The sequence below is a fragment of the Stegodyphus dumicola genome, chromosome 6 (assembly GCF_044657685.1).
Source record: "Stegodyphus dumicola isolate Sdum_Otavi_A_Nest chromosome 6, ASM4465768v1".
NCBI lineage: Eukaryota > Metazoa > Arthropoda > Arachnida > Araneae > Eresidae > Stegodyphus > Stegodyphus dumicola.
This window is the reverse complement of record NC_140773.1, coordinates 208,688,593-208,700,692: the sequence shown is the minus strand read 5'-3', so window position 1 is coordinate 208,700,692 and position 12,100 is coordinate 208,688,593. Positions and strand designations below refer to the sequence as shown.

General features: G+C 32.4%; 1 protein-coding gene across 1 annotated transcript; it reads left to right on the top strand.

Moving 5' to 3' along the window:
• The first annotated feature begins 5,586 nt into the window (after nucleotides 1-5,586).
• On the top strand, nucleotides 5,587-6,465 carry LOC146996954 (E3 SUMO-protein ligase ZBED1-like). Its single transcript, XM_085819719.1, has 2 exons — nucleotides 5,587-5,837; nucleotides 5,919-6,465. The coding sequence occupies exons 1-2, from the start codon at nucleotides 5,587-5,589 to the stop codon at nucleotides 6,463-6,465; spliced, it is 798 nt and encodes a 265-aa protein (XP_085675845.1).
• The last annotated feature ends 5,635 nt before the right edge of the window (nucleotides 6,466-12,100 follow it).

Sequence of the window (12,100 nt, the reverse complement as noted above, 5' to 3'; positions counted from 1 at the left end):
TGCATTAGTGGTTTATAACTTATGTATATGTGTTTTAGCTATTGTTTAATGATTTTTGCTTTAGTTGTTTGGTACTGAGTTGTTCTCAAAAACATTGCTAGAAAGTTAAGTACAAATTATATTGAGAAATATGTATTGGTGCTATGTGGGTTCAGAAACTTAAGAAATGGGAAGAGTTAGACAAAAAGATGTACTCGGGGTAACAAGCGAGGATCGTTTCAGTCGTGTTTTTGGCTTTGATCCATTAGAGTCCACAGTTTTCAGGCTCCGACTCAGATTGTTATTTTTAAAATTTTATAGATAGAGTTAACCTTATAGATTCGCATATCGGGTAATCTGACTCAGAAACTTTGATGGCCAAAGAATAACATTAACAGGAGAAGTCGTGAGTTTCATTCGCAATAATCCCAGATTACGAAGAAAAACGGATTTAAAATTTGTGTTAGAATCTCTTAAACATAGATTTTCTACCACTCAAAATTTGCATTCGCTTTACAGAGCCTTGATCTAAGCCTTTCAGAAGCTTCGGGAATCAGTTTGACAAAATGCAGCTCGCGTCGAAGCTTTATCGTATAATTTATCGTATCTGTAATCGTATCGTATCTGTATCTTTATCGTATCTGTAATCTTGGATAGACAAAAAGATCCAATTTCAGAAGCACACCGTCTGGAGTTGTTATTGTCAGTTTTTACACAAGGACTGTTCCTCCATCTCAAGAGGCTGTTGCTTCTCCAAAATCACAAGTCCTTCTCATTACGCCCACCAGCGGCCGAGCGGTAAAATCGTTGAACACTGGTATTTCCGATCTGGGTTCGATTTCAGGCGAATGGGCTGGCTGCATGAGCGTTTTCGTGGTTTTCCTTATGTGTAACGTGTATACAAGCCATTTTACCTTAAAAAGGCCTCCACGAAGGCATCCCCTAGGCAGACTGCCCTCAAAAGCTTTCCCATAATTAAAATAAATCCAAATAAGTAGGAGAAGATTTTGAAAGTTGGAGAAGTGATTTTGATCTATCACATTTACCCACAGCTCAGAAGGAAAAGCTGCAAGATCCATTGAGTCGTTATAGACATATCTTTAACCTTATCGGTATTGGAATTGTCGCGATGTCTAGCTATTCTTCATAACATTAAGTTACGCGACAGCGTTTCAGCGCGTCAAAGTGCCATGTCACCTGAGGGATAAATTAAATAGACAGATCTCAGACATCATTAGGGAAAGCACTTCTGCTTATAGTGCCCGAAAATACCCACAAATTAGTCACAGATTTCAGGAAGCTAACGAAAAGACGGTGGAAGATAGTTTCTCCCTTCCGAGCACATTATGGTTAATGAAAGGATTGGGGGGCTGTTTGAATTATCCTCGACTTTAGGTTTCTTTCAGATGAAGATGCACCCGTCGGGCATCTTCAAATACAGGTTTTCGCTGCCACAGGACATTAAGAATGGTCTCGAGTGGTGTTCGGTCTTAAACGCTTCGAGTTCCTATCCTTTCAGCGGTTAATGGACACTGTCCGGCTTGTTCCCATTACAAATAAGAATTTATATTGACAATAATATTGTAAATGGTTCAAAAGCATTGAGGATTATTTAGAAAAACTGAAAATTTTTCTTTGACTGGTTAAATATGCATAGCCTCAAACCAACAAATGCAAATTCTTATAGCTCACTGTGAAGTATATGGGATATAAATTGTCCAAAGGAATTATACAACCGGACGATAGGAATCTAAGAGTGGTTCAAAAATATAAGCTCCCTTCAAACAAAAAGGAAGTTAGAAGATTTTTGAGATTAATTGGGTGTTATCGTAAATTTATTCTAAATTTTGCTTAAAGAGACTTCTGACGAAACTGACTTAAAAAAAGGAAAAATTTAAATGGTTAGAAGATGTTCAACATGCCTTTGATACCTTTAAAGCGGAACTCTTAAAGCAACCAACTCTTTAGTTTTTTTTATATATTATTTAAAACATGTAAGAGTTATTTTAACATGTAAAGGAATATTTCTTTTAATTATACTTATCAGATTTTTTTTCTACCTTTAATTTCAACAATACATATTCTAAAACTCTTTTTTTTACTACTTTCTTAAGTACGCATCTCATAGAATTTACTTTACAATACCTTTTAACAGATTGCTTTCCTGTACGATTTCCTGTACGAAAAATTCTTGCTTAAATAGTTTTATAAGCGGATTTGTCAACAGGATTTCAATTTATTTGTACATTTCAATGTTAAGGTTATTATAAATTTAGATGCATTGAATAATTAGATTTTTTCACAGTAACTTTCACAGGAGTTTGTGAATGAAAAAATCTTTAATTTCAAACACATTTATAAATAATTTGATAAATATTTACGTATTTTGTTAAAGGCAGATACATGCATTTTGCAAGCATTTGCATAAATACCCATACATATTTCATATTTTTCATTTCCGGCATGTATAAATCTTCTGTGCATTCACTATATTTTTCGAGTAAAGTAATTGACAATAATTTAGCATAAACCCGAAATTTTTACATAAGAAATATGTATAGATATAATTTGAATGAAAATTACATGCGTTATTTTTAATACCCACTCAAAGATCAGATTTTCTTCGAAACCCAAAGTGATTATTTTTCAATTATATAAAAATAAAATGATGAGTTCAAAATGAGCAACTATAAAGCCTGTTCTCTAAAAATTTTTAAAAAGTACACGTTATAATGATATGTGAATAACAAAAAAGTTTATTTTATTTAAAAAAATTTGGCGTTTGGAGCGTAAAATAAAAGCAGCGAATACTCTATCAAGGGTATCAGAAGGCGTATACAGTTTTAAAGGTAACGTAAGGTATTTTTCATTCTTTAAGCAGGCCCACCAGCGGACGAGCGGAAAAGTCGCTGAACAGTGGTAGTTCGGTCCGAGGCTCGAATCCCGCGAATGGGCTGGCTGCATGGGTGTTTTCGTGGTTTTCCCCATGCGTAACGTGTATACGAGCCAGTTTCCCTTAGAAAGTCCTCCACGAAGGCATCCCTTCCCTTAGGCAGATAGCCCTCGAGGCTTTGCCATAATCGCACACACACATTCTTTAAGAAGAACATTTTTGCTAAAATCTATATTTTTGTACTTCAACAGCTTACAATTTTATAAAACAAATTTATAATCAAAATCGCTGTTGTTAGTTATCGAAAAATAACCAAGATGTGATTTTTGCTTAAATGTCATTAAACTGTACAAATTGCTATTATCCATCACACAATGAATGTTTATTTTATGCGAAAGTGTTCCGTTTTTTGATTTGTATGGAACTGTCGTGTGTCGAAATACTATCAAAGCGCTGTCAAGGAAGCTTCTGAATGTAAACACCCCCCCCCCGATCTGGAGAAAGAAGCCTCGGAGCAGTGCTTCACTTGTAGTGCAGAGTTCCTTCCTATCTTACCTAGATGGGTTTTGCACTGCGGGGGGGGGAACTCTCCTTATCAGTGAGTGGAATCTGAATGGGGCCTTTGTTTATTGTCCTGAACTGTGCTTAGTTAATGAAAACGTCATTATATGTTTTCTCAAGGTAACGGAAATTTTATGGTCAAGGAAAATAGAGCGGTTTTTGAACTAATGAGAAGTTTATGATGGCTGAAAGGAAAGTAAAATATAAACAAACGCTTAAGGATCAATATCGTGTGTAATCAATAAAAATTAGGGTTTATGAATTTCTGATGGCATATAAAAGTAATTTGTTACGTTATATGTTAAAGTTTTTATTGTGTTGTGTCTAGAACCAAAACTATTGTGTAAAATGAAAATTAAGATTAGTTTAGTAATATTATTGCTCTTAAAAATTACTTTAAAGATTACATGGATTACTTTAAAGATAATTAGATGCTTATTCATATTTTCATTACTGACTCACGCAGTACCAGCCAATAAGATGTATTTCCTTAAGTGTAATACTGTTGTCATTAAATATCGGTATCAACGTAAGGAAATATTCTAGATTTTAAGATTTTAATTTAAGTTAAACAGTAATTATCAGATAGACTATTTTTGAATAAAATTTTAATAGCTTCCTGAAGGGATGTTAGAAAGTATATACAATCGTAATTAAAAATATAAATAATAATACTATTCAAAAAAATTTTGCTTAAGTATAACGAAGATTAAATTAATAATCTTCACAGACATTTCAAATCGAAGTGTTAAAAAAATAACTTACATAGACTCGTTATCAGGCCTAAATATCATCAGGCTTACCTATTTTAGCAATAATAATAGGAACATAATTTAATACAGTATCTGAAAGAGAAAATATTGAGTGATGGAGACCGTTGGCTCAAGTACAAGGTAGGTGTAAGGCCTATACAAGATACAGGTAGTCAAATTGAGGATCGATCTTACGACCTTCAGTCTCTAGCCAATATATAGCTTGGCGCACGTTCACTTCTTACGATTCTGAGTTTCATTATGCAAATATAAGTAATTTATTTTAAGACTGACTGAATGAGATTTTACTGATTTCAACTTATATAGACTGCATTTATTATTTATATTTGATACTTATTTTCACTAACGTTTTTAACGAGCTTTTATTATTTTATGTTACAGTGCAATCTATAATGGATAGGAAGAGAAGTCGGCTATGGAGGTTTTTTACACAGGCTACCGATGAGAAGGCAAAATGTGATATTTGCCACTCGCTATATTCAGTAAAAGGTGGCTCAACAACAAATTTAAAAAAACACCTCATAAAAAAACACAGGTCAACTTACGAAAACGTCATTCTATGCTCCATGTCGGATACAATAATTCAAGAAGTTCCTGTGTCATCAACATCAGCAGCAAGTACTGAACATATTAATCATTCAATAGAACTGATATCTCAAACAAATTTAAAACAAACGACGCTGAGTACTTTCCTTAAACGCCCCGTAAGTGTAGTACGGGAAAAAAAAATAAATGACTTAATTTTTAATATGATAGTCAAAGACCTACAGCCTTTTTCTGTCGTTGAAGATACTGGTTTTAAAGAGCTAATTAGTTATTTAGAACCTGGTTACAAATTACCTTCAAGGTACACATTTAGTAATACCTTCCTGGACGCTCAGTACCTTGAAGTCCAAAGCAGATTAAAAGAAGAATTGCAGAGTGCAAACTTTGTATCAATTACGACCGATGCTTGGACTTCGCGAGCAGCGACTTCACATCAGGCCGTTACTGCCCATTATATATTAAATTGGGAGCTGAAGTATGCACTATTGGGTTGTTTTGAATGTCATGAGCGACATACAGCCGAATATATAAAGAAGGAATTATGTAACTTGCTGTCTCATTGGAATTTACAAAATAAAATATTTGTCTGCGTAACAGACAATGCAGCAAATATGAAAGCAGCCATACGGTTGGCCAATTTTGAACATTTGCCTTGTGTCGCGCATACGCTTAATTTAATTGTGCGTGCGGGACTTCAGGGCGCTGAACTAGATTGCCTCATAAAAAAAAATAAAAACCATCGTGGAGCATTTTCACAGAAGTCCGTTGGCAACGAAAAAATTTGCTGAGGTGCAAAAGCAGCTGAGGCCTGGCGAAAAGCCTCTTAAATTAAAAATGGACATAGTGACCAGATGGAACAGCACCCTGGATATGCTAGAAAGAATGTGTATCCTTCAGGAGCCTCTAGAAGCGGCCCTTGGACTCCTACACAATCCAGTTGCAAATCTGTCAGAAAGTGACTGGCAGGCTCTTCCAGATGTAATTAAAATTTTAAGACCATTTAAGCAGCTAACCGAAAAAATGTCGTCTGAAAATAAGGTTACTGTTTCAATGGTCTTAGCTGCGACTGAAAGTGTAATTAGCATGTTTGAAAATTTAAATTTAAATATTAATATAGAAATTGGAAAAAATCTATCTAATAAAATAATAACAGAATTCAAATACAGGTTCAAAAATTGTTATAGAAACCCAATATTATCTAAAGCAGCACTATTAGACCCGCGGTTTAAGAAGTTGGCATTCAGACTAGCTGATGAATCAAATTATGAGTGTGCTAAAACTCTGCTGAAAACTGAACTTGAAAAATATTTTAATGTTGACAAACAGCAGACAGTGCAATCAAATAAAGTCACGCCAGCAATATTCACTGACACTAACGAGGACTCAATATGGAAAGACTTTGATGCAAGAGTGACATCAAACTCCGTCTCAAACTCAACTGTATCCAGCATCGTCACTATGAGGCAATATTTTGAGGAACGCATTCTTTCTAGGAATGAGTGCCCATTAAAATGGTGGCAGGCGCGGGCATTACTCTACCCCGAACTTTCAATTTTAGCAGAGAAATATTTATCGATCATGGCTACCTCGGGACCATCCGAAAGAACGTTTTCGAAATCGGGGCAAATACAAAGTGAAAAACGTTGTTCCATTCAACCAAAACGAATGGAAAAAGTTTTATTTTTAAACATGAACAAAAGATTACTTCGCTAAAAATAATATGAAATTGTTCTTTCTGTAATGCTTAATTTAATTATTTTTGTAAGTTTTTTAAAATGTGCATAAAATGTTTCATAGTTTTTTTAATTTTTAATGTCCATATATAATTTTCCTAATGTTGTCGAATCGAATGTCATTTAAAACAATGTTAGGAATTGTTATGATCGACCTGAACAAACATAATGCTTTACATATCATATTATAATCATAATCATTGATTTATCAATAGGCCAACATAAAAAGGGATCTGAATAAGAATAACAAAACAAGAATAGTTCAAAATACAGAAATGTGTAAAATATGTATAATATGTAATATTTATATGTACAAAGTTTGCTAAAACCAACCGGTAATTGAAGAAACTGACCCAGTCAGAATAAGACACTGCCGGAGACTACTCTTGGTGAGCAGTTTTTTATATCAACAAGTTAAGGGGTTGGTTTTTATTCGTCTCTCACTCAAATGCCTCTTTATGTATCTGAGTTGATATTATCATTTTTATTTAGAAATAAATGACTTAATAATGTATAATTTTCTGTAATAATTTTCTAGATTTTATTCTCAGAAAAGATACCGAAGTGAATAAAAAATCTGTAGAATACTCATGTGAAATGGGTAATAAAATTCTGGAGATCAAAAGAAAGAAATGCATTTGTAAATAAATTAGTGTGTGTTGTTTACGGTGTTGTATCTCAAAAAATAAAACAAAACAAAAATGTTCATTGCATGTTTTTTCAGGACTATCAATCCGGCTCCGCGAAAGATTTTTTAAAATAATTTTATAAAATTTAAAATAAGCAAGGTAACATGCACATTAACTATTTTATATAACAACCAATCTATGAATACATTGCCTGTCATGTATGTTCTTTATATATTTTAAACATTATATATAATTATTTCTAAATTTACAGTGTGTAAAATAATATAGCATTCTATTAAAAAATTTGTTGCTGTACTTTTTAGGAGAATAAAGGTTTCATATGTTATCTTTACCAACTTTCATAATAGTATTCTATGTTTGTTCTTAGAAATTTTCAGCAGAGATATTATATTTTGCACACGGTGTCATATGTATAATCGCAAAATACAACCTGAAGTAAGAATATTTCAAGTATTTGTTTCTTATGTACAAATAAGTAGTTTTGTATTAATTTAATATTTCACACTCAATTTATTAACAAATTAATTAAATTTTATAATGGTTCTTAGAAAGCAACCTTAAACCAAGCAAAATAGACTTTAGACCATTTAACACATTATATATTCTGAAAACATAACATTAGTGTAACCATTGTAAAGCAGTAAATTAATGTTAATTATGTAACTAAGTGCATAGTTATTCTCAAATACGCACCTATTTGTGATAAAGTAGATAGTATAATGAATTGAATGATGCTAGCTTATTAAATCTGCTTGAAAAAAAGCAATTATAAAGAATCATATTTATATAGTTATTCTACTACTATGAATAATTCTTCTAAAGGAAAGAAAATGCAACTGCCAAATCAGTTTTGAAATGAAAAAATACCAATGATGATACATCATGTAATCGTAACTTTATCCAAAGATATTGCTGCAAAGTAAAGTGGAAATCGTTCTATAAAACAGACAAACAGCTTTCAGACTCCGACAAATTGTTACCATTTTTCATAATTAGTGTTCATCAGCAGTTGAATGGATAATACTGTAGAGCACTGGTAGTTTAACTCATTGCATGCAGGTATATCTTGCCAAGCCATAAATCAACCTTTCACTTACAAGAAGAATTTAACAAAGCTCGCCTACTTGGCCTCACAAGTTCATCCGCACACAATGTGCTAATAACGCAAAATCAGAACTTAAGTAAATAACAAATAAGTCTAAATTAATTAGCTAACAAGCTAGACCAAAATTCTAACTACTGCCGCAAATAAATTAATCTTCGGCTGTATAGACCAAAGCAAAGATATCAAGTGGACAGAAGAACGCTGGTAGAGTAGAGAGTCGCGCAATGCCGACTCTGTATTCATTTAAGTCATATAACTGCTGTGTTTATCTCACGACTTTCGAGTTATGATTTGAATTTAGTATATAATCATGTATTCATTATTATATTATTTTTTATATTACCTTAAAAAAAATATTTATATGTGAGCTATTAAGAGTGTTGTGATGATGTACTAGTAGCTCACGATCGACCTCGTTCTAGATATGACTACCTGAACAGACAAAGTTTTCTTACGTTTATTTCAAGAATAAAGATATAACAGTAAATAAATTGAGAAGACGAATGCGGATCTGATTGGGAACTAGCGCAAAATAGTTTTGACTGGAGTGTCTACCTTTGAGGAAGATTGAATTTTGATTAATTGCAGGATACATGAAAACTATCAGCCTAGCAGAAGATTTGTATTCGTAGAATGCTGTTTACCGGAAAGAGAATAATCTTCCCGTTATGCATATGGAAAATCTCGAGTTGCGAGTCTTTTACTTAAGTTACTTTGCATGAAAATATGCAAATTTTTTCGATGCAAGGAATTTTAAGCTATTTCTGCTTTAAATGTTGTAGGCAGACGAAAAGAAATTTTTAGCATACTAACTTATTATTTAGGGCTTTAATCAAAATAATATTCGTCTAGTAATTTTTTTCCCCAGTGAGTGACTAATTTTCGGTATTCAGGAAATGTTACATTGCACTAATCAAATAGTTCAATTCTCCCCCAGCTCAAAAAGTATCTATAATAACCATTCTCGAAATATTACTCTACAGTAATCGCGTTTGACATTGAATAGAGAGAATATGGGAATGAAAAACAAATAATGCCTCGTTATTGCATAAAAGTTAACTTTGTTTTATATGTATGTGGAAATTTTATATATGAAAAGGATGTTACTATTCTTATTTATTGTAAGAATTGTTGTGTTTCTTATCAACGCTTATGATCTAAAATCGCTTACATATGTAAATAAATCATCAAAATATGTAAATTAAGCAATAACTGATTTAAAATTAAAAGATAATAATAAAAAATACAAGAATCTAAACAAGGTATTTTAACAATAATGAAACTCATTTAAAAAATAGTTTACTAACTGTAGATATCAGAGTAAGTTAAAGATAAGAAAACAGAAGTAATGAAGACTTAGATAGAGTTAAAAAAAATCCTCTATCTCTCTCTCTCCATCTAGCACATGGGCTGAGATTAGGACAATGGGGGAGAATTGGACAAAAGGACTACGTAACCAAATTTCCATCCACACACTAGTACTATTTTCAGCATTCTCTATATTCTCATTAGTGGAGCTTTGATTGTTTTCCTTTCTTCATTGGTATGCCGTAAAAATCATGGTCTTTGTTTCTATCATCCTTTGAGTCATTATATTATTTGCTCATTCAGAGCCTAAATTTAGCAAATGCTCGGCTGAGCTTTAGTTCTTGCGAAATTGTAATTTCATCCACATCCCCAATTAAGACGAAGATTTCCCGGTTTCCTCCTGTGATTAAAATCGTACCGGTTTATTCGCTGCTATCCCTCATCCCCTCTTTAGACACCCCTACTGACAATTTATTTCCCATTTCGTCCACTGCTTTTCAACACCCCCTCATCAATACCCCTACTCACGGACGGGGGACTTTCCCCCAATTCAACCCCCCTTTCAAAAAGTCGTTCTTGAGAGGCACATTTCTTGACATAGGGAACATTACATAGCAAATGTCAACTATGTACCAAACATCGATACACACATTTGCAAATATACAAATGAAGTAGGAATCAAGAAAAAAAGAAATGTTTAAAAGGTAAGAAAATATTTGTGTTACCTTTTTTTAGGGATAACAGAAAGCTCAAAATTTGTCAATCAGTACTATTTCATAATGCAAGCACAGTTTTATTCATTTAAGAAAATTTTTAGTAATTCGCTGCTCAGTGTAAACTGTTGTTAAACTTAAAAACACTTGAAAAAAAGTCATCATATGTGCGTTCGGCGCGCACACACATACTAGTTGGTTTGGTTTGTTACACTAGAGCTGTCTTAAGAGGAGCACACTAGAGCACACTAGAGCTGTCTTAAGAGGAGGGGTGCCTTCGTGGAGGGACTTTCTAAGGGAAACTGGCTCGCATACACGTTACACATTGAAAAAACTACGAAAACGTTCATGCAGCCAGTCCGTCCACCGAGATTCGAGCCCCGCACAAAACTACCAGTGTTCAGCGACTTTATCGCTCGGGCCCTTATTGGCCCTCACACATACAAGAAAAAAGTAGATGATTTATGCTGAAAAAAATATTCTGAAAAAGGAACTGCGTTTTTTAACCGTTTACATCTGTTGTGCCGAAATAAAAATGTAATCAAAAACAATTTTTTGTATTCGAACGAACTTTATTGTGTGCACATGAATTATTATTATAACAACGTATGAAAGGATATAAGTTGAGAAAAGATTTCGAAGAAAATAATTTTCATTTTTTAACTAGGAGCTTCGCTGCCAGCCTTCGTCTGGCTTTTAAATGTACCGGAAAAATGGCTGAAGGGAACACCAAATGTTAAATTTAAAAACCGCGTAGAATTTTACTCTGCAGAACAACTTCATAAAAAAAAGTTACTACGTATAACAAAATTACAAAGAAATAAACAATATCCTTTAATACAAATATTAATTATCCTAATAAATAAATTAACCAACTTCCCTTTGCAAAATCTTAAGAACTCAAATGGTATAAAGGAGGTTAAGAACTTTATTTCCTAAAAAAATCACTCAAAACTTTTCAATATCTTAAAAACTGTGAAATGAGCAATATATAACATAAAAGAATACAAAAAAACAAAAAATTCTGAAAATCAAAGTATAATTAATGATATTTTATCTTATATTTTCAAGAGAAAAAAATTACAATGAAATAAGCTATATCCCTTAATAAAAATATTAATTATCCTAATAAAAAATTATTCAACTTTTCGTTGAAGGGAAAAAATCATGCGGAACGTTTCAATATCTTACAAACAATGAAATAAACAAAAAATAACATGAAAAAAACAAAAACAAACAAACAAAAAAAAAAAATCCGCGCGGAATTTTACTCTGCAGGGCAAAATAAAAATGTATTATATATATATATATAAATGACAATGAAATATGCCAATCTCTTAAAAACGATGAAATACCATAAAAAATACGATGAAAAATTGTTGCCAAACCCATATTTCTAAAAAAAATGAAACAATTTAAAATGATGCGATTTCATCAAAAATCTATCAACAACAATAAGACAGGAAAATTGTTGCCAAAATCACATTTTTAAAGATCTGAGAAGTGTACTCGGAAGCTTCATTTAAAAAAATTTTTTAAAATACAATATATTATTATTTTTCCAAAATTCTTTTGCAAAAGCAGTTGCAAGGATGAAAGTTTAATGTTTCCAAAAATCAAAGAAAAATAAACTGTACATTTAAAGAAAAAAAAAAAAAAAAAAAAAAAAAAAAGAAAAAAAAAACCTTTTTATAAAAAATCCGGTTGAAATGGTGTTAAGCTCCCTTTGTTAAATAAATTCGTACTGAATCGATTTATTGAAAGACGAATTTATTTTAAGTTCGTAAAATAGCTAAGTGCCTACGTTTCATGACGATGTGAAAATGGAGTGTGTAGAGT